Source organism: Dama dama, chromosome 25 (genome assembly GCF_033118175.1).
Source record: "Dama dama isolate Ldn47 chromosome 25, ASM3311817v1, whole genome shotgun sequence".
Taxonomy (NCBI): Eukaryota; Metazoa; Chordata; class Mammalia; order Artiodactyla; family Cervidae; genus Dama; species Dama dama.
In genome coordinates, this window is record NC_083705.1 from 18,584,523 (window position 1) to 18,604,108 (window position 19,586).

A 19,586-nucleotide genomic window follows, 5' to 3' on the forward strand; every position below is an offset into this window, starting at 1 on the left:
AAGGGAGCGGTGCAGAAGGAGGCGGGAAGAACCGGCCCTTCTCCGCACACCCTTGCGGCGTCTGGCCTTAAAGGAACAGCGCGGCGTTTCGGTCCGAGTGGGCGGGGACGGAGAGCAGAGGGGTGGCGGGGGCTAGGGGCTCGGGCTCCCGGCTGGAGGAGGGGGGTCCCGGACTACCCCGGAGAGCTCTCGGAGCTCTTCGGGTACGACTGCGGAATGTTTGGAGGGTGAAATCTGGAGAGACTGTTCCTCCTGAAGTGTTCCAGGGTGCTCAGCACTTCGGCAGGAAAGACACGACCTGACACAAAAGTTTCCTGCTTCAAAGATTTGATTAAACTTTTGTTGGAAAGAAGCAGCTAGATGTGGGAGATTTTCACAAGTTCTGCGTAAATCTAGGAACTGCTTCTAAATCTCTGGATCCCGAAAAAGACCATCACTCAAGAGTGGTTCAGTGTGGTTGGAAGTATTGTAGATACTGGTGATGGTAAATTCGCCATCAAAATTAAGGGTATGCTACGATTTACATTATTACCATTTCAGGCTCTGCCCTTCCTCCCTACGTTTAACTATGACAGGACTGAGAGTCTGCTCTTCAGGGGTTTTAAACGATTTGAATATTCTCTTTGGTTTAAGGGTTTAAAAAAAAAAAAAAAAAAAGCCCTAGTTCTGTGTCTCTGTTCCATTTCTTCCGGGGGCTGTTCCCAAAGGAGTGTTTAATTTAGGAAAACTCGGAGTCTACACTTAACGACGTGTACATTTATCTATATGTTGTATTTCACTGTTTTTTTAATGCACTGCTGAATTGGGCAGTTTCAGTTCTTGCTATTTGAGTTCGTATAGAAGGCTAGAATTTAGGTTTCTTAAGTCCTGCTTCACTTTGTGTTCCAACCTGGAATGTCAGCATTGCTAATAAATTTCAGTCCAATTCCACCCACTTCCCTGCCTCTAATTAAATGGTTAGAGATGTGACTCTCCCATATATTAAATCTTAAGGCAGTTAATCTTCGGGCAGCAAATCTTAAGGAAGTAAAAGGGTTATATAAATATAAGGTATTAAAAAATGACAGCCTTAATGAGTAATTAATCTAATTGGTGTTTTTTGTGGAAGTCATTGCTACAATTACTATTGTATGACTAGGTAGCTTTTGAATGATGCAGTTTAAATTAGTATTGTTAACACGGGAAGTCAGGTTAATCCTCTTAAGGTTCCCTGTCAGATTACTGAAATCTCCGAACATTCCACTTGGTTTATAATTAAACGAGGGAACATTTCCTAATACTCTTACATTTATAAACACATGTCTATTATTTTATAGTGTACTTTTGACATGTTCTGAAGAAGAGAACTTAAGAGTTTTTTTCCCCACTTTTAAAAAATTAAAATGTATTTTACATACTGTAAAATTCATCCTTAATTTTAACGCATATATACAATTCAGTGGATTCAGTATATTTGTAATGTTGTACAATTATCACCACTGGTTCCAGAACATTTTCATCACCCAAAAAGAAACCTGAGTCTATCACTTTTCATTTCCTCTTGTCTCTAAACCCTGGCATCCACTGATCTATTGATACTTTCTGTCTCTCTTGATTTGCCCATTCTGGACATTTTATATGAACTGTTAGTATAATATGTGACCTTTTCTATCTGAATTCTTTCACTCAGCATAATGTTTTCAAGTTTTATTCCTGTTGTAGTTCCTATGGGTATATCATTCCTTTTTATGACTCAATAAATTTTCCATTGCATGGATGTACCACATTTTATTTAAACCTTCATCAGTTGATGGACATTTCAGTTATTTCCACTTTTTGATTATTTTAAATAATACTGCTGTAGTCTACGGCCATACCACCCTGAACGCGCCCGATCTCGTCTTATTTTAAATAATACTGCTGTAAACCTTCATGTTCAAGTTTTCATGTGAACATGTCTTCATTTCACATGTAAATTAACTATTTAAACTTTTTATCATTTCAAGAGACTAACTTAAGATACCTGTTATTTTTCTTATTCCCATTTTAAACCTAAACCCAAAGACATGTTAGGATAGAAGATTAGTTACTATGTTTTGTTTGCTTTCCTAATTCATTCATTCAACAGCGATTTTCTAAGTGTTTTCCCATGCTAACAATAGTAAACAAAACTCCCAAATCGCTGTCCTCAGGTAGATTACACTCTAGTTGCTTCTGCATTCAGGCGTATGGAATAGCACGATTTTTTTTTAACTGCAGCTATATGAAACTGGTAATGATTGATCATTTTAAACTACAAAAGCAACTTAATGTTGTTTAACTTAATACTAAACTAAATTTCTATTGGAATATTGTGTAAAATTTTTGTTCAATTTAGGTAAATTTTCCAAACGATGCTCCTAACATTAGAAAATCTAAAGACTGTGCTCTTTTAACAGTTACCTAATAGTGTACCTATTTAGGTAGTAGTTGAAAATGTTCAGAAAGAAACTACAGCCTTAAAACCTAAACACATCAGTAGCCAAATTAAATTTGTTAGGTGGTAAATGATGTAATGCTGACTGTAATCACTTTACATAAACATAAATTGTAACAAAATTTTAATTTTAATTGTAACAAAATGTCAAATATTCCTTCCTGGCAACTCATTGTAGTATTAATCACTATTATCCACTAATGAGCATTATTTAATGAAAATCTTCATGACTCAGAAACAAAGTAAATATTATTATCGAAGGACCCACGATTAGAAATTTGTTGACTTTACCTGAAGTAAAATGAATAAAATTTAAAAAATAATTCTTATATTCCTTTTCATATGTAAAAGAGAAAGTTAAGAGCTCAGATTATGGTGTCAGAATTTGGGTTCAAAATCTCAGTGTTACTGTTGGTGGGAATGCAAACTAGTACAGCCATAATGGAGAACAGTGTGGAGATTCCTTAAAAAACTGGAAATAGAACTGCCATATGACCCAGCAATCCCACTACTGGGCATACACATCGAGGAAACCAGAATTGAAAGAGACACGTGTACCCAATGTTCATCGCAGCACTGTTTACAATAGCCAGGACATGGAAGCTACCTAGATGTCCATCGGCAGATGAATGGATAAGAAAGCTGTGGTACATATACACAATGGAATATTACTCAGCTATTAAAAAGAACGCATTTGAATCAGTTCTAATGAGGCGGATGAAACTGGAGCCTATCATACAGAGTAAAGTAAGTCAGAAAGGAAAACACCAATACAGTACATTAATGCATATATATGGAATTTAGAAAGATGGTAATGATGACCCTATATGAGAGACAGCAAAAGAGACACAGATGTAAAGAACAGACTTTTGGACTCTGTGGGAGAAGGCAAGGGTGGGATGAGTTGAGAGAATAGCTTTGAAACATGTATATTACCATATGTGAAATAGATCGCCGGTCCAGGTTCGATGCATGAGACAGGGTGCTCAGGGCTGGTGCACTGGGATGACCCCGAGGGATGGGATGGGGAGGGAGGTGGGAGGGGGGTTCAGAATGGGGGACACATGTACACCTGTAGCTGATTCATTTGAATGTATGGCAAAAACCACTACAATATTGTAAAGTAATTAGCCTCCAATTAAAATAAATTAATTTACAAAAAAAAGACCTCAGTGTTAGAGTTAAAAAAAAATCTCAGTGTTGCCACCTGTTATCTGGAAGGGAATCTAAATGCATAAGTTTAATTTTTCTCTACTGTGAATTTGGGATGACAATAAGTAATACTCATCTTAAGATTGTTGGCAGGCACATGAACCATTCACCAAGATAGATCGTATGCTGGGCAAGAAAACAAGTCTTGATACATTTAATCAGTCATTGCTGTATCCCATCTGCCTAAAACCGTCCCTGTAGTGTCCCACAGTTATTCTATAAGTATTTGTTGAACGAATGAATGTCTAAAACCCTGATTCCTACATCCATCATGCCTGTGGAAATGTGTGCATCTCCCAGAGAGCCTGCTGCCACTGTGAAAACAGCACATTTTAAATAGCATGTCAAGGGTAACATCTCTAGTTTGTGGTCTTTTTTGTTTTTTTGCTTATTTGTTTGTTTGGTTGTACCACTCAGCTTGTAGGATCTCAGTTTCCTGACGAGGGATTGAAGCTAGGTCATGACAGTGACAGCATTAAATCCTAACCAGGGAACTCTCTAGTACACAGTCTTAGAGGAGAGTAGATGGGGGATTAGAATATTCTACTCTGCCTCGCCTGCTTACTGGATGAATTCAATGATTGACATTCGTTCAAAGGCAACTCAGTTCCGAGTTGCTTGAAGGCTCTAAATTTCCCGCCCATTCTCTAGATGGGAGGCTCCCACTCCACATACGACATTTTCCTTGGATGAATTTATGGAGGAATTTATGGGGAAGTCACCAGGAAGGCAATTTCTGAGAGGATGATGACACTTGTTGAATAAAGCTCTGTCTCCTCAATTCCTGTGTATTAAGCAAGATCCTGCTGGAAGAATCTAAAGTTAAATAAAGTCAGCACTTGGACTGGAACTTCAACAAGTGGAAAAATAATACCCACCATCATTTATTCTGGAATGGTGGCACCACTCAGACTGTAGGATCTCAGTTCCCTGACAAGGGCCTGAACCTAGCCCATGACAGTGAAACCACCAGGTCACCAGGGAACTTCCCAGTATGCAGTCTCAGAAGAGAAAAGATGTCCCTATGCCAGGCACTGTTCTATGTGCTTTACGGACTTTGCTTTTTGTTTATAACAATTCTATGAAGTGTTATTATTTCCCCCACTTTCGAAAAACTGAAAACTCAGAAACGTTTGATCATTTACTCAAGATTTCTGCTAAATTATAGTCAGGATTCAAACACAGTTCATCTACCTCTAGAACTAATGTTCTTAACACTTTTACTATAGTTTAACATCATTTTTTTGTCTTTAAAAACACCTCAACTTAAAAAAAAAAAAAAACTACCCATAGAGATAGTTCACAGTGTACCTATATAAAAAAATAGTTGACTACAACTAAAAAAAATAATTGAGGACTTCCAGATACAGTGGATGAGAATCTGCCTGCCAATGCAGGTGACATGGATTCGATCCCTGGTCTGGGAAGATTCCACATGCCTCAGAGCAACTAAGCTCGTGTGCCACAACCAACAAGCCTGTGCTCTGGAGCCCGGAGCCACACAGCTGAACCCACGTGCTGCAACTCCTGAAGCCTGTGAGCCTGGAGCCCATGCTCTGCAATAAGAGAAGTCGCCGAAATGAGAAACCTGAGCGCTGCAACTAGAGAGTAGCCCCCTCACTCATGGCAGCTAGAGAAAAAACCCAGGGAAACCAGGAAGACCAAGCACAGCCGAAAATAAATACAAATAAATAATAATAATAAATAATTGAGGAACTTCCCTGGTGCCATAGTGGATGGGAATCTGCCTACCGGTGCAGGAGACATGGGTTCAATCCCTGGTCTGGGAGGATCCCACATGCTGTGGAGCAACTAAGCCTGTGCACCTCAACTACTAAGCCTGTGCTCTAGAGCCCATATTCCGCACTAAGAGAAGCCACTGCAATGAGGTAAATAAACAAATTTTAAAAATAAAAAATTATTGAGTACAACTCAGTGTTAAGGATGTGAAGGAACCAATTAGAGCTACTCCCAACAACAGGGTGACTCAAAGATAAAACTGAACACAATAAAGAAGTCCCCATCCCTCCCAGACAGGCTTCCCAGGTGGCTCAGTGGTAAAGAATCCGCCTGCGATGCAGGAGACACAGGAGACGAGGTTCAGTCTCTGGGCTGGGAAGATCATCTGGAGGAAGAAATGGGAACTCACTCCAGTATTCTTGCCTGGAAGATCCCATAGACAGAGGAGCCTGGCGGGCTACGCTCCCTGAGGTCACAGAAGATTCAGACACAACTGAGCATGCACACAGCGCCCCCCGCCCATACAGTGTGGTTCCCTGTATATAAAGTTCAAAAACAGGCAAAACTAAACTGCATCACTTGGGGATTCAAACTAAGTAGCAAAGCAACAAAGGAAAGCAAAGAGATTGTTACAATAAAAGCCAAGAGAGTGGTGGTTGCTTATGGGAGAAAAAAGGGAGGGTAAGGGTGGGAGAAGAGGGAGGGTAAGGGTGGGAGAAAAGGGAGGGTAAGGATGGGAAAACAGGAGTGGAGATGCTCCTGGGGTGAGCAGCCAATAGTCTGTTTCTTCACCTGTATGCAGGTTACACGGTTGTGAGCCTTACAACAAGTTATTAAGTTATTAAACTGTACACATATGGTTTATACACTTTTTGGTAGGAATTTTCTATTTTATAACAAAAACTTTATTTAAAAGTATAATAGAGTTTAGGGACCGTCTTAAAAGGTGGTAGGATACCCATGTCTAGGCTTTTTGCTTTGTGTAATATTTGTGTAATATTCCTCAAACACTAATAAAAGATCACTCTATGGGATCAGAGTAAGTAGAGCTTATCGTCTAAAGAGGGAGAGAGAGGGTCTTGATTCGGAAACAATATTTCCATAATTCTATGGATGATGCAGAGAAAAAGATTTGAGAGCTGGTTTTTTTGGGTTTCATTAGTCATCCATTGCAGTGGAAAATTGGCCTCACAAAGCTTTTTCAGGAACTTGCCTTCCTGAATATTTTCAACTCAAAAAAAGAAAGAGGGAAAAGTAAACATTAACCAAATAGTGCAAATGTTGTGTTCTCACATCTAATTTTAACTTCTTGGGGCTCTTTACCTCCTGTGTTCCCAAACTTTAGAAATGAGCTTGTAATCTACAACAAGGAATTCTAACCCTAGAAAAGTCACCTGAATTGGGTCGGTATGAAGCAGATATACTCTAAGTGGACAACTAACCCCTACGACATTCTGTTGGTTATAAGACACAGTTCTCTTATCCACTACCATGTCTTCCACATGACAGTTTTTCTAATGTTATTTGGAATTTCTTACTTTATTTTTCTTAAATTTATTTTATCTTATTTTTTTGGCTGCACCGAGTCACTTGCAAGATCTTAGTTCCCGGACCAGAGATTGGACCCAGACCACAGCACTTACTGAGTCCTAAACGTCAGGACCACCAGGGAACTCCCTTTATTTGAAACTTCTTTAGGAGAAATTTCTGGAGCCTGTATAGGGGACTCACTACAGCTCCTGAAATGTTGATGCTACACACACAGGGTGTGGTCTATGGGGCACAAGTGTCAACTGCATACCTAAAGAAATATTCATTCAGTCAAAAAACACTTATTTGGACTTCCCTGGTGGCCCAGTGGTTACGAATCCACCTGCCAGCGCTGGGGACACGGGTTTGAACCTTGGCCAGGGAAGATTCCTCATGCCGCGGGGCGGCTAAGCCCATGCCCCACAGCTGAGCCTGCACTCTAGGGCCCACACATCGCAACAACCACCGGTCAGGACAACTAGATAAAGCCCGCATGGAGCAACGAAGACCCAGTGCCACCACAAATAAATAAATATATATATTTAAATATATTTACTCAATATCTCCTATGTACCAGATCCTGTTCTAAGCCTTGGAGATACAGTGGACACAGGACAGACAGAGTCCCTCATGGAGGTTTATACTCTAGTTGGGAAAAGACATGCGATGATGATGACTAAACTGGAAATGAACAAGATAAGGTCAGCTGGTGACGAGTGGCTTGAGGAAAGGAAACAGGATGAGGGGACAGAGAGAGCCGGGAGAGGCAGCGGGGAGGAGCTGCCCAGGACAGAGTGGTTCTGGGCTGCTGCTCTGAAGAAGTGCCATTTGCACAGAGGTTTGAATGAAGAGAAGGAGCCAGCCATGCAGAGATCTGGGCCAAGAACATCCTAGGGCAAAATCCAGGGCTGTTTTGGAGGCCAGAAGAAGGGGAGAGAGTGGGAGATGAAGCCTGAGGAAGACAGAAGTCAGAGCCTGAATGTTCATTTGCTTCTAACTGCAGCCAGAAGGCTCTGGTTGGGGGTGGGAGGGGGGAGGGGTTTAGGCATTCTATGGTGACAAATTTATATTTTGAATTGCATAGGATTTTGTGTCAAACTCAGCATTTTCCTGTTTTTTAAAATAATTTTTGGTAACTCTTGAGTATTTGTCTTTCAAGTTTGTAACTTCTAAGCGGAAAGGATTAAACCTGAGAAAGAGAGCCAGGGTGATCTGAAACTCAATTGATACGATCTTTGAGAAACGTAAACCACTCCTATTCCTCTTCCTACATGAATCTTAATTAGAAAGGTTGGCCTCTGTACCTAAGAAGTTCCAGATGCAGAGGGACTGAAAAGGAGAGGGTTAGAGAAGCACTACCACAATCATGCAATTACTTACTTTTCTTGCTTTTTCTATTTATTTTTAAAGAATTTCTTATTGAACAAACTTGGTTTTTTTTAATTTTTTTTATTGATGTATAGTTGAACTGGGCTTCCCTGGTGACTCAGCGGTAAACAATCTGCCTGCCAATGTAGGAGACTCAGGTTCGATCTCTGGATTGAGAAGAGACCCTGGAGAAAGAAATGGTAACCCACTTGAACATTCTTGCCTGGAAAATCCCACGAGTGGAGGAGACTGATTGGTTAATGTCCATGGGGTCACAAAGTGTCGGACACCATTTAGTGGCTGAACAAGAACACTGGTTGGATTACAATGTTGTGTTAATTACTGCACAACAAAGTGACTCTGTTAGACATATATACACACATTCTTTTGTGGATTCTTTTCTGTTATAATTTATCACAGGGTATTGAATGTAGTTCCCTGTGCTATACAGTAAAATCTTGTTGTTTATACAAAGCCTGTATTATTTTTGACAATTAGGGAAAAGATATTTCATTTTCCCCTAGCTTACTATGTTGGAAATTTTCACTGTAGAAAAGTTGAGAAAATGGCACACTAAATTATGTTCTTCCCGTAAATTTACAGACTGTTAACACTGTTCCTATTTGTTTGCTTGCTTCCCCTACAGCCACAACAGACACAAAATAAATATATATATATTATATAAAAGCAGCACAAACCAAGACAGTTGTTGAATTGGAAAATGGCTTTGTTCTTAGGAGAGAGGTGCTGAAGTATGTAGGGTGAAGTGTCATTCAATGTGGTGCTCAGGTTTCTTTTTATATATTGTATAAAATATGTATATATGAGTACATTACATATATATTATATATATAATATATATATATATATATAATTTGCTCAACCATTTATACACAAAAATTTATACTTTTATATTTGGTTTGGCCATTTAAAGCTAATTTGCAGGACTTCCCTGGTGGGGGAAGTGGGTGAGAATCCACCTGCCGATTCAGGGGACACAAGTCTGATCCCTGGTCCAGGAGGATTCCATGTGATGAGAAGGAACTAAAACCTGTGTGCCACAACTACTGAGCCTGTGCTCTAGAGCCCATGAGCTGCAACTACTGAAGCCCATGTGCCTAGAACCTGGGCTCTGCAACAAGAGAAGCCACCACATTTAGAAACCTGAGCACCAAAGTGAAGAGTAGCCCCCACAACTAGAGAAAGGCACTCGCTCAGCAATGAAGAGCCAGCATAGCCAAGAATAAATAAATAAAAGTAATCTGCCGACTTAATGACACTTCACCCCTACATACTTCAGCACCTGTCTCCTAAGAAAAAAGCCATTTTCCGATTCAACAACTGTCTTGGTTTGTGCTGCTTCAACCAAGTACCATAAACCTGGTGGTTTATAAACAACAGAAATTTATTTCTCACAATTCTGGAGGTCAGAAGTCTGAGATCAGGATGCCAGCCGGCTTGGTCAGGTTCTGGTGAGAACCCCCTTTTTATATGGAGAAGAGGGCAAGAGGGCTCTTTTGTTAGTGTGCTTTCACGAGGGCTCCATCTTCATGACCTTATCACCTCCCCAAAGGCCCCATCTCCTAACACTATTGCATTGGGGGTTAAGATTTCAACATATGAATTTGGGAGAGGGATACATTTGCTCCTTAACAACTATCATACAATTAACATATACCCACAAATGAACATTAATACATAATCTTATCTACTATGCAGGACATATTCCCATTGCTCCAATTGTATCAAAAATGTCTTTTATAGTTTGTTGTTTTATTTTAATCCAGGAGCCCATCAAGGATCATACCTTGCATTTCACTGTCATGTTTCTTTAGTCTCCTTAATTCTTGAACAGTACCAATGCCATTTTTATCTTTCATGACCTTGTCTTTTTAAAAAGAATGTGGTCTAGTTGTCCTGTTGAATGTCTTACAGTTTGGATTTGTGGGCTCTCCACCCCTATTACTATTAGATTTGGAAGAAGCACTGTTCGCAAGTATACCATCTTGGCAATGTTGTGGAGTTCATAGTTCATTATGTCCAGAGACTGGCACTATCAAGCTGTCCCAGGATGAGCGATGCTCAGTTTGAATCAGGTGGTACCTTCCATGTCTCCCTTTTCCCTTTATAATTTGTAAGTATTCTGTATGTGGTGGAGGGGTGAATACTTTGATTCTTTGTGACTGTCTTATTCTCCAACAACGTTTTATCCACTGAAAGCTTTTAGTGCCCATTGCTGATTCTGGCTTGACTCAGGTATTGCATCAGTTGGTGCATAATATTTTTTTTTTCATTTGTTTTTATTAGTTGGAGGCTAATTACTTTACAACATTGTAGTGGTTTTTGCCATACATTGATATGAATCAGCCAGGGATCTACATGTGTTCCCTATCCCGATCACCCCTCCCACCTCCCTCTCCATCCATCCCTCTGGGTCTTCCCAGTGCACCAGCCCTGAGCACTTGTCTCAGGTGCATAATATTTTTTTCTAGTACTATCAAATACTAGTATCGATACTATCTAGAGAATTCCCTGGTGGTCCAGTGGTTAGAGCTCTGCACTTCTACCGTAGGGAGCATGGGTTTGAAATCTGGTTGGGGAATTCGGATCCCACATGCGGGCAATGTGGCCAAAGAAACAACGTCAAAACCCCACAAACAATATCTGGGACTCTGAAGAAAAAAAAAAAACCCAAGAATGTTAAAGTATGATCAAAAAGAAGGTGGAAAACATTCTAATTCATTAAAATATTGACCTTACATTAGAAAAGAATTTTGTGATGTGATTTCTTTCTGTTTTGCCTTTAAGGAGTCAACCAATGTCCTCCCCTGCACAATGTACGTATTGCTTGTTTCTTTATTAAGGAAGGTAAGTGATGTGGGAAGAAATCAAGGCACACTGTTATAGGGCAGTCTTCCCTCACATAGTCTAGCAGATGAAGTGTATACTTATGCAAACAAAAAATAATAAGAGGACAGATAAGTGCTGGACGAGAGGTAGAGATAAGAACACTTTCTTTGCCAGCCAGGTGGAACTGCTCACCTGGCTGCCCACATGCCCCTCCCGCCCTTGTCTCTGTGGCTTGCCCTTTGCTCACACTAATTCCTATGCCTGGAATGTTCCCCATCCACCCTGTGTCTGCAGGTTCATTACTAAAATATTACCAGTAGTTCAAGAGTGAACTCTTCTATTAAAACCTTCTTTAACTTCTTCTCTAAGAAGTGACTTCTCCCAATTCCTTACATATTCCAAAAACAATTTACCTCAATCTTTTGACTGTCCAATGTTAAATCATTGTCTAACTCGGGTTAAGTGTGTGGGCCCTTCTAGACTAAATGCTCTCTGAGGGTAAGCTCTCCTTGTGATTTGCCTGGGCTCCCTGTAAGCCCGTCCTGGTACTTGGAACTTTTGTTGCTTTAATTGAGTAAGTGAACAACAGTCAATGTCTCAATAAACTATACTTAAGTATACTGGAGTTGATTATGCTGGTCATAATCTGGATGAGAAACTCTACTCTTGCCGCCTGTGGTTATTTTTTTCAAACATGTTCCTTACATTACTAGGTTAATAAGGAAGTTTCCTTTACTCCCTTCCTCTAGACAGAGGGAAAAAAATAACAGGAAACCAACCCACTGCAAACAATGAAGATGAATATCAAATATTTGTTCCTTTCTGTACAAGAGGAGTTATGCATGATATTAGGTCATCGTAGTTGCTCTTGAAAGAATCAAAGTTGCTTTGAGCTTTAAGAATTTCCAGTAGCAATTTGGCTGTTTTCATCTAAAGGAAGTAAATAGAATACAGCCTTTAACAGAAATAAGTAGATTTTATTCCAAATATCCATAATCATCCGAAAACCGTGTTTGTTATCAAACTTGCGATTCAGGAAACTAGTCTGATGCTGCAAGCAGATAACTTGCTTCCTTTCTGTGCTCCTGTACACTTTGTACATTGTAAAAAAAAAAAAAAAAAAATAGAATATATATTTGTTGAGTGACTTCTCTGTCACTAAAATATTATATGTTTTAAAGAGTATGCACATTTTATAGTTAAGAAACTGGGTTTTATAGATGATAAAACAACAATAACAACATTGCTTCAAATACACAGCTGTTGTTGTTTGGTTGCTAAGTTGTGCAGGCAGATTCTTTACCATCTGAGCCAACAGGAAACCCCAAGAACTACCATATGATCTAGCAATTCCACTTCTGGGAATATACTGAAAAGAAACAAAAACACTAATTTAAATAGATATCTGTACCTCCAGGTTCATAATAGCATTCTTCACAATAGCCAAAGACATAGGAAAAAACCTAAGTGTCCATCAACTAATGAATGGATAAATAAAATGTGGTGTATATACACAATGGAATATCATTCAGCCATAAAATCCTATCACTTGCAACAATATGGATGAGGCTTAAAGACATTATGCTAAGTGAAATAAGTCAGACAGAGAAAGACAGATACTGTATGATCTCACTTATTTGTAGAATCTAAGGAAAAATAAAAAAAAATACCTCATAGAAAAAAATATCAGAGCAAGGCAACGGACCGACGGCCTGGAGGCGCTCGGCGCAGGTGTCCTGGGACTTGATGGCGAACTTCAAGGGCCACGCGCTCCCTGGGAGCTTCTTCTTGATAGTTGGACTGTGGTGGTCGGTGAAACACCCACTGAAGTACTTTTATCAAAAGGAGAAGAGCAGCCAACTAACCCATCACTACCAGCGTCTCGAGATCATCGAAGCTGCAATCAGAACTTTGTTTTCAGTCATCGGGATCCTGGCAGAGCAGTTTGTTCCTGATGGGCCCCACCTCCACCTGTACCACGAGGACCACTGGGTAAAACTCATGAACTGGCAGCACAGCACCATGTACCTGTTCTTCGCAGTCTCGGGCATCGTGGACATGCTGACCTACCTCATCACCCACGTCCCCCTGGGGCTGGACAGGCTGGTTATGGCTCTGGCCGCCTTCAATGAAGGCTTTCTCTTCTACTACCACGTGCACAACCGGCCGCCGCTGGACCAGCACATCCACTCCCTGCTGCTGTGTGCTGTATTCGGAGGCGCCCTCAGCCTCGCTGTGGAGGTAGTCCTTCGGGACAACGTCGTGCTGGAACTCTTCCGCACCAGCCTCCTCCTCCTTCAGGGCACCTGGTTCTGGCAGATTGGGTTCGTGCTGTTCCCACCTTTTGGAGGCCCTGAATGGGACCAGAACAATGATGACAACATCATGTTCATCACCATGTGCTTCTGCTGGCACTACCTGGCCGCACTCTGCATCGTGGCCGCCAGCTACTCGCTAGTTTACTGCTTCCTGACGCTGGTGAAGAGGCCGGAAGACAGAGAAGTCATTGGGATTCAGAAGCTGAGGTCGGATCACACATACCGGAAGGCCCTCCTGAGTGGCTCAGATGAGGAGTAGGGGCGGCTCCCGGTCAGCAGCGGAGGGTGGCGTGTCCTGTAGGCGCTCGGCCAGCGGTCAGCGGGCCAGCTCCCTGCCTCCGCTGCTGCCCTTACTGTGATCTGCTCCCAGGGTCCCACCTTCTCGCTTAACCAACTAAGGTCCGTTGGGTGTGCTATTCTGTGGAGAAAAATGAAGTCAACCTTTATGTGCGTCTCAGAATAAGGAGAAATCAGAGTGAAAGTTTTAGAACAGAAAGTGACCTCCTGGATGAATTCAGGATACAAACCCAGAAGAATTTACTGTTTTGATAATTTAGCCCTGTTTCTCTCAAATGAGGCAGGTACTTTCCTATCAGAAATCAAGTCAATGACAGAACCTTTAGAGAGACAATTCTAATTTAAGTAAAATAATACACAAGCTTTGGTATTCTAAGTATTACTTGTTAAGCATCTCCTAACTAATCCTAATACTCCAGAAGATTGTATTACCACTCACTATTGATAAACAACGAGGTTGAGCCAAAGTGACTTTGTATTTAACCAGGAAGCCAGTCTGGTCCAGCTGAGGGCTGAACTCAGATGTTCTTACTTCTCAGAAGTACCTAATGACAGGGTGCTGAGAGACCTCCGTGAGGCAGAGAGAAAAGTCAGGTCAAGGGAGGCCTTGAATTTAAATATAGCTGAAAGCAAAGAATAAGAATCCTGCAAATCCTTCAAAGAATGTGAATCTTGAATAGGTAACCAACACTGGATATGCAAGTCTTAATTCTGGATCTTTTTTTCTTTTTTAAACTTCCTTCAACAAATATTTATTAAAGATTTACTTTGCACCAGCAAAAAAAAAAAAAAAAAAAAATCAGTTTTGTGGTTTCCAGAGGTGGAGAGGAAGAGGAGGGGGAATTGGAGGAAGACACAAAAGGTACACTCTCCCAGGTATAAGGTAATAAGTACTAGGGATGAAATGCATAGCATGACAACTATCGCCAACACTGCTCTGTGATAGGTGGGAACGTTGGGAGTAAATTCTGGGTTCTCACCACAAGAAGAAAACCTTTTTCCTTTCCTCTTTCTTTTTATTTTCTCTGTATGAGAAGATGGATGCTAACTGAACCTATTGTGGCAGGTAACCATTTAATAATACACATAAATCAAACCATTATGCTGTCACACAGTGATGTATGCCAATTATTTCTAATAAGTTCTAAGTTCAGTCACTTAGTCGTGTCCGACTCTTTGTGACCCCATGGACTGCAGCATGCCAGGCTTCCCTGTCTGTCACCAACTCCCAGAGCCTACTCAAACTCATGTCCATCGTGTTGGTGATGCCATCCAACCACCTCATCCTCTGTCATCCCCCTTCTCCTCAAGCCTTCAATCTTTCCCAGCATCAAGGTCTTTTCCAATGAGTCAGTTCTTCGCATCAGGTGACAAAGTATTGGAGTTTCAGCTTCAGCATCAACCCTTCCAATGAATATTCAGGACTGATTTCCTTTAGGTTGGACTGGTTGGATCTCCTTGCAGTCCAAAGGAATCTCAAGAGTCTTCTCCAACACCACAGTTCAAAAGCATCAATTCTTCAGCTCTCAGCTCTCTTTATAGTCCAGCTCTCACATCCATACATGACTACTGGAAAAACCATAGCTTTGACTAGATGGACCTTTGTTGGTAAAGTAACGTTTCTGCTTTTTAATATGCAGTCTAGGTTGGTCATAGCTTTTCTTCCAAGGAGCACGCCTCTTTTAATTTCATGGCTGCATTCATCATCTGCAGTGATTTTGGAGCCAAAAAAAAATAGTCTCTCACTGTTTCCGTTGTTTCCCCATCTATTTGCCATGAAGTGATGGGACAGGATGCCATGATCTTAGTTTTCTGAATGTTGAGCTTTAAGCCAACTTTTTCACTCTCCTCTTTCACTTTCATCAAGAGGCTTTTTAGTGCTTCTTCACTGTTTGCCATAAGGGTGGTGTCATCTGCATATCTGAGGTTATTGATATTTCTCCCAGCAATCTTGATTCCAGCTTGTGCTTCTTCCAGCGCAGCATTTCTCATAATGTACTCTGCATATAAGTTAAATAAGCAGGGTGACAATACACAGCCTTGACATACTCCTTTCCCGATTTGGAACCAGTCTGTTGTTCCATGTCCAGTTCTAACTGTTGTTTCTTGATCTGCATACAGATTTCTCAGGAGGCAGGTCAGGTGGTTTGATATTCCCATCTCTTTCAGAATTTTCCAATTTGTTGTGATCCACACAGTCAAAGGTTTTCGTGTAGTCAATAAAACAAATGTAGATGTTTTTCTGGAACTCTCTTGTTTTTTCTATGATCCAATAGATGTTGGCAATTTGATCTCTGGTTCCTCTGCCTTTTCTAAATCCAGCTTGAATATCTGGAAGTTCACGGTTCACGTACTGTTGAAAACTGTCTTGAAGAATTTTGAGCAGTACTTTGCTAGCATGTGAGATGAGTGAAATTGTGCAGTAGTATGAACATCCCTTGGCATTGTCTTTCCTTGGGATTGAAAAGAAAACTGACCTTTCCCAGTCTTGTGGCCACTGCTGAGATTTCCAGATTCAGGGAGGGAACACAGCCATGCCCATCAACAGAAAATTGGATTAAAGATTTACTGAAAATAGCCCCACCCATCAGAACAAGATCCAGTTTCCCCCTCAGTCAGTCTCTCCAGTTAGGAAGCTTCCATAAGCCTCTTATCCTTCTCCATCAGAGGGCAGACAGAATGAAAATCACAATCACAGAACACTAACCAAACTGATCACATGGACCACAGTTCAGTTCAGTTGCTCAGTTGTGTCCGACTCTTTGCAACCCCATGAATCACAGCACATCAGGCCTCCCTGTCCATCACCAACTCCCGGAGTCTACTCAAACTCATGTTCATCAAGTCGGTGATGCTATCCAGCCATCTCATCCTCTGTCATCCCCTTCTATTCCTGCCCCTAATCCCTCCCAGCATCAGGGTCTTTTCCAATGAGTCAACTCTTCGCATGAGGTGGCCAAAGTACTGGAGTTTCAGCTTCAGCATCAGTCATTCCAATGAACAACTAGGACTGATCTCCTTTAGGATGGACTGGTTGGATCTCCTTGCAGTCCAAGGGACTCTCAAGAGTCTTCTCCAACACCACAGTTCAAAAGCATCAATTCTTCGGTGCTCAGCCAAAATTTCTGTGAAGAAATCACAGTTCAGCTCTCAAATCCATACATGACCACTGGAAAAACCAGAGCCTTGACTAGATGGATCTTTGTTAGCAAAGTGATGTCTCTGCTTTTTAATATGCTATCTAGGTTGGTCATAACTGTCCTTCCAAGGAGTAAGCGTCTTTTAATTTCATGGCTACAATCACCATCTGCAGTGATTTTGGAGCCCCAAAAAATAAAGTCTGACACTGTTTTCACTGTTTCTCTATTTCCCATGAAGTGATGGGACCAGATGCCATGATCTTAGTTTTCTGAATGTTGAGTTTTAAGCCAACTTTTTCACTCTCCTCTTTCACTTTCATCAAGAGGCTCTTTAGTTCCTCTTCACTTTCTGCCATAAGGGTGGTGTTATCTGCATATCTGAGGTTATTGATATTTCTCCCAGCAATCTTGATTCCAGCTTGTGCTTCTTCCAGCCCAGAGTTTCTCATCATGTACTCCGCACATAAGTTAAATAAGCAGGGTGACAATATACAGCCTTGACATACTCCTTTTCCTATTTGGAACCAGTCTGTTGTTTCATGTCCAGTTCTAACTGTTACTTCCTGACCTGCATATAGGTTTCTCAAGAGGCAGGTCAGGTGGTCTTTCAGAATAAAATTTCTTTAGTGATGGGATAAAGGCTAGTTACTTTATAAACAACTCTTTAAAGAAGCATATAATCATCACCCCCATTTAATAAATGAGAATTAAGCCTCATTTTGAGGTTTAGTGACTTGTTTAAAGTCACAGATCTGGTCAATACTGAATTTGGGAATCAAACAAGAATCTTTTTTTTTTTTAAGAAATATTTCTTACTTTCTTTCTTTTTGGCTGTGCTGATCTTTGTCGCTCCACGTGAGCTTTCTCTAGTTGCAGCGAGAGGGAGGTTACTCTCTAGCTGTGGTGCTCAGGCTTCTCAATCCAATAGCGTCTATTGTTGCAGAGCACAGGCTCTAGACTCATGGGCTTCTGTGGTTGTGACACCGGGGCTTAGTTGCTCCGCAGTATGTGCGATCTTCCTGAATAAAGGGTCCAACCCGTGTCCTCTGCAGTGGCAGGAGGATTCTTAACCACTGGGCCACCAGGGAAGTTTCCAGACTAGGATCTTTTGATGCCATGGCTCTGTGGCCTTCTATATCAATGAAAGGATGAAGGTCCTCATTTTCAGTTAAGGGAGAACTCAATCAATGGGAAGTTTTAAAACCATTACTTGGCAAGATTCATTTCTTCTTCTTTTACTAAAGAGATACTGTCAGAAAGCTTCAGTGACAAAAATGAAAACATCCATGTCCAAAATGGCCTGGCCAATCACGGAGATTTAGCTGAGTTAGGCTAGATTATGCTGACATAACAAAAACCTAAAAAAATTGTAGTGTATTTATAACAACAAAAATTTGTTTTTGCTCATGCTGCATGTCTAAAGAGAGGTGGCTAGGGACTTTGCTTCACAATTTTCTTACTCTAGGAACCAGGAGTCAGAGAAGCCACTGTTTCTCATATCACCAGACACAGTAAGGGAAAAGAAAGTTCTGGAGTGTCTCACACTGGCAGTTACATGTTCTGACTGGCAAGTGATGCAGGTCACTTCCATTAAGAACATATTGCCAAAACTAGACATATGGTTTCCCCCAGCCAGTGTTCCATGTGCCTACAAGAGGAAGTAGACTCTGCATTTTTCTGTGACCACAGGCTGGTTATACAGGTAGGAGATAATGCCTGCACTAACGTTTGTTGTTAAAATAAGTCATAATAATGTAAGACTGATAGCTTAAAAATTTCATGGAACCCTTAAGGACACTTTACCAGGGCACTTTTACAAATATGACTGTATTTAATCTTTACAACCCCGTGGAGCAGGTGTAGTAGACATATGCTAATATCACCCTATTTTGTAGGAGACTAAGGCTTATGGAGGTTATCCAGGTTGCCCAGGGTTACAAGTAACAGACCCGAGATTCAAACAGCTTGCTTCTATATCCCTACATGACCTGTAGTATACTATACTACCTTTAAGAACCATCTTCATCTTGTGAGTATTAGCACATTAAAATATTGTCAAACACAAGGATAGATATTAGCTTTCAAAACAAAAACATGTGAGATTTCCCTGGTAGATTCCACAACTCCATGAATTAAGTCCAAATAGTGATGACAGCCATGCATTACGTATACCTGTAATGAGTCGGAAAGACAGAGGCAACCTACTAGTCACCCACCACCATCATAGCCTTCTAGGGACAAAACTCTATCAAACTTTCTGAGAAGTAGTAAAATCATAACCAAAATGTCTCTGTCTTCTTTCCTTCTGATTTTTTTTTGGGGGGTGGGGGTGGGGGGTGGGGTTGCGAACTGTGCAGCTTGTGGGATCTTTCTAAACCTTTCCCTGACCAGAGATAGAACCCAGGTCCATGGCAGTGAAAGTCCACATCTTAACCACTGGGCCACCATGGAATTCCCTCCTTCCTTCCATTTTGACATCAGTCCTGGCATCAAGAGAGAAGAAAAGGGGAAAAAAAAAGAAAAGGGAAGACTTCCTAAGGGAATTGGACTGGAAGCAGGGAGATGCAGTTATAAACTCCACTCTGTCAGACCAGTTGTGTAACTTTAAGCAAGTTATTTAATCTGTTGTTACCACTGACAATAAAATAATGTCTGTGGAAATGCTTTGGAAGTATG

General features: G+C 41.0%; 1 protein-coding gene across 1 annotated transcript; it reads left to right on the forward strand.

The window, feature by feature from the left end:
• Positions 1-12,851: 12,851 nt before the first annotated feature.
• On the forward strand, positions 12,852-14,132 carry LOC133046540 (transmembrane protein 45B). The gene has a single exon (XM_061129408.1). It carries the CDS (start codon positions 12,902-12,904, stop codon positions 13,730-13,732), a length of 831 nt encoding a protein of 276 aa, XP_060985391.1. The 5' UTR covers positions 12,852-12,901; the 3' UTR covers positions 13,733-14,132.
• The last annotated feature ends 5,454 nt before the right edge of the window (positions 14,133-19,586 follow it).